The 2,364-nt window shown below is 40.5% G+C and overlaps 1 protein-coding gene across 1 annotated transcript in view; it reads left to right on the top strand.

The window, feature by feature from the left end:
* The first annotated feature begins 69 nt into the window (after nt 1–69).
* LOC109484920 (kinetochore-associated protein 1-like) overlaps nt 70–2,364 on the top strand; it is a 16,627-nt gene continuing 14,332 nt past the window's right edge. The window contains exons 1-4 of the mRNA XM_019788269.1: nt 70–174; nt 763–853; nt 987–1,045; nt 1,762–1,996. Coding sequence (XP_019643828.1) covers nt 1,762–1,996 — 235 coding nt within the window. The 5' untranslated portion in view covers nt 70–174; nt 763–853; nt 987–1,045. The remainder of the gene's footprint in view (nt 175–762; nt 854–986; nt 1,046–1,761; nt 1,997–2,364) is intronic.

A 2,364-nucleotide genomic window follows, 5' to 3' on the forward strand; every position in this document is an offset into this window, starting at 1 on the left:
TTTTTTGGTTGAGGCTGAGAACTTTTTGAACAACCCCTCATAAAATGGATGTCTCTTTCACAGGGCTTGGAGCTGCTGGAGTTCCTGTGGCATTACAAGCGCACACAGGACCCAGAGCAGTACGAACTCAGCTTCAAACCATGTGCTGACGCAGGGGAGGAGGAGGACAGAAAGGTGAGCATGTTTGGCAATTTTGAATTCTTGTATCAATTTTGTTCATGATGTTTCATATATTTTGAATCATTCAAATTGTGGTGTAATTTTTGGAAATACCCCATAGGCCCTTAATTTGTGTATACATTATCTGCTATTCTGTTCTAGATGTTGTGTTGTTTGTTCGTGTGACCCTTAAAGTTTAAAGAAACCTGAAATAGTCAATTCATTGAGGTCATGAGGGAAGAGGTCAGGGTCAGACAAAATATAACAAGACACAGATTACCTGATTGAAACGCACAATCATAATGATGTTTTCATTTCTGTCATAATACCAAAAAAAAATCTAAGTTTTTCTAAGGACACCAATGCCTCTTGCATTTCCCTGATCAAAAATGTTGCTTTGGATCTTGCAATGAGTGACAAGTGCCAATCAAGTCCACTCGAATACAACACAGTTGAATCTAGATATTTTTATCTTGGATTTAATCGTTTCCATCAAAACTTACATTTATGTCATTATTGTTATTGATACACAATGTATGCTGTGAAGAAGAGATTCTGAGCCACTTCCTCTAGATCTGAATCCCCTGCTTTGTGTTGTTGCAGCTTTTCACCGAGTTCGTCACGGCTCCCCTACTGGCTAAGAAGAGACTGCCATTCCACCCTCTCCTGCTAGGGGACCCTTGGAAGATCATACGTAACTGTTTCCTTGTGGTCCATTGCAAATACTGTAGCTCTGCTATACTGTTTTCTACTAATCAGGATGCAGAGTGTTTAATGCACATTAAAAGGTTTTAGTAGTTACATGTACTCATTTTTTTCCCATCCAGGTCCAGAATTGTCAGTAGAGACTGTATCTGCACTCCTTCCTGTGACAAAGTTACTGAAGGTTGGTACTGTCTTGAACCACACAAATTACAGAGGCTACCAGTATCATACATGTAGTTCATCTTTTGTGTACCACTCCAGGAAGTGGCTATTGCACCTGACATTATATAAAGATTTAGAATTTATTTCATTCAACAGTTACTAGATTGTTACAGATTGCTGAAACATAAAATCTGTTGAAAGTTACAGTAACATAATTGTCACACTATGTATATTACAATGCAAGATTAGGCCAAACCAATTTAATCTGTTGGTTCTCAGATTTTCCATGAAAAACATGAAATCCAACACCACAGGATGTCTGCCACAGCACCAGTTACCAAGGTGACAGACATCTGATCCAGGTCATTGACCTTGTGAGTTTGGTGAAGAAGAAGAAACAGCAAAAGCAATTACATGTATATGTTTTCCTTCATCGAAGGTAAACAATTCATAAAACTAGAAAGACTTGCAAAGCAAAATGCATCATGTTCACCTTCACATATGGTGTGCTCTCAGACTGTTAATTCTTACTCAAACACATTCATATGTGTGGTCAGACGAGAGTCTAAATCCCTCCTGATATAAAATTACAACATGATGTAACCCAACACCAGTTACCATGGTGACAGACAGTCTGGTTCTCAGGTCATTGATTTTTGGTTTGGAGAAGAAGAGGAAACAGAGCAAAAACAATATGTTCTCCTAATCGGTAAACATAATTCTTTTCCTTCCCAGATGCCAACAGACCAGGTGTACGTGTCAGCCATACAGAACATGGTGAACTCCTGTGTGAAGGACCACCCGAGAGACGTGATCGCCGCCCCTGATGAACACAGCTCACAGGAGCTGCGCAGGCTGCCAGGGCTGGACAGGAAGCTGGTGGAGGGCATCAGGTCCCTCCTGCTGCAGGTGGAGGACCTACAGCTGGCTGTGGCCACGTCCAGATGGGTGGCTAAAGAGCTACCCTTAGGTGAGTCATTGCTCAGACAGACCCCCATGCAGACCCTCTTTGATGAGACCTTCTGTAGTATTTCCAATGTGGCGTCAATGGTGAAAACTCAAACAAATCTGCATTTAAAAGTAAAAGACAGTGTATCCCTCCTAAATTGTTTTGCAGATCATTTGTGCAGTGCAAAAATGTAATGGTACAGTACCTCATAACTTCTGTCGCTGACTAAAGACTGTGTACGTTTTCCCAGAGTCCATTCTATTTGCGACAATCTGTTTTGGTAGAAGATATTCGTTGCAGTCTCCAAGAAGCGATTATATGTACTGTAGATACCTCATTACTAATAAACCTGTACAATATCACATAAATAAATTGACTGTTGACTTGTA

This window comes from Branchiostoma belcheri, unplaced genomic scaffold (assembly GCF_001625305.1).
Source record: "Branchiostoma belcheri isolate BF01 breed outbred unplaced genomic scaffold, Haploidv18h27 scaffold71, whole genome shotgun sequence".
NCBI lineage: Eukaryota > Metazoa > Chordata > Leptocardii > Amphioxiformes > Branchiostomatidae > Branchiostoma > Branchiostoma belcheri.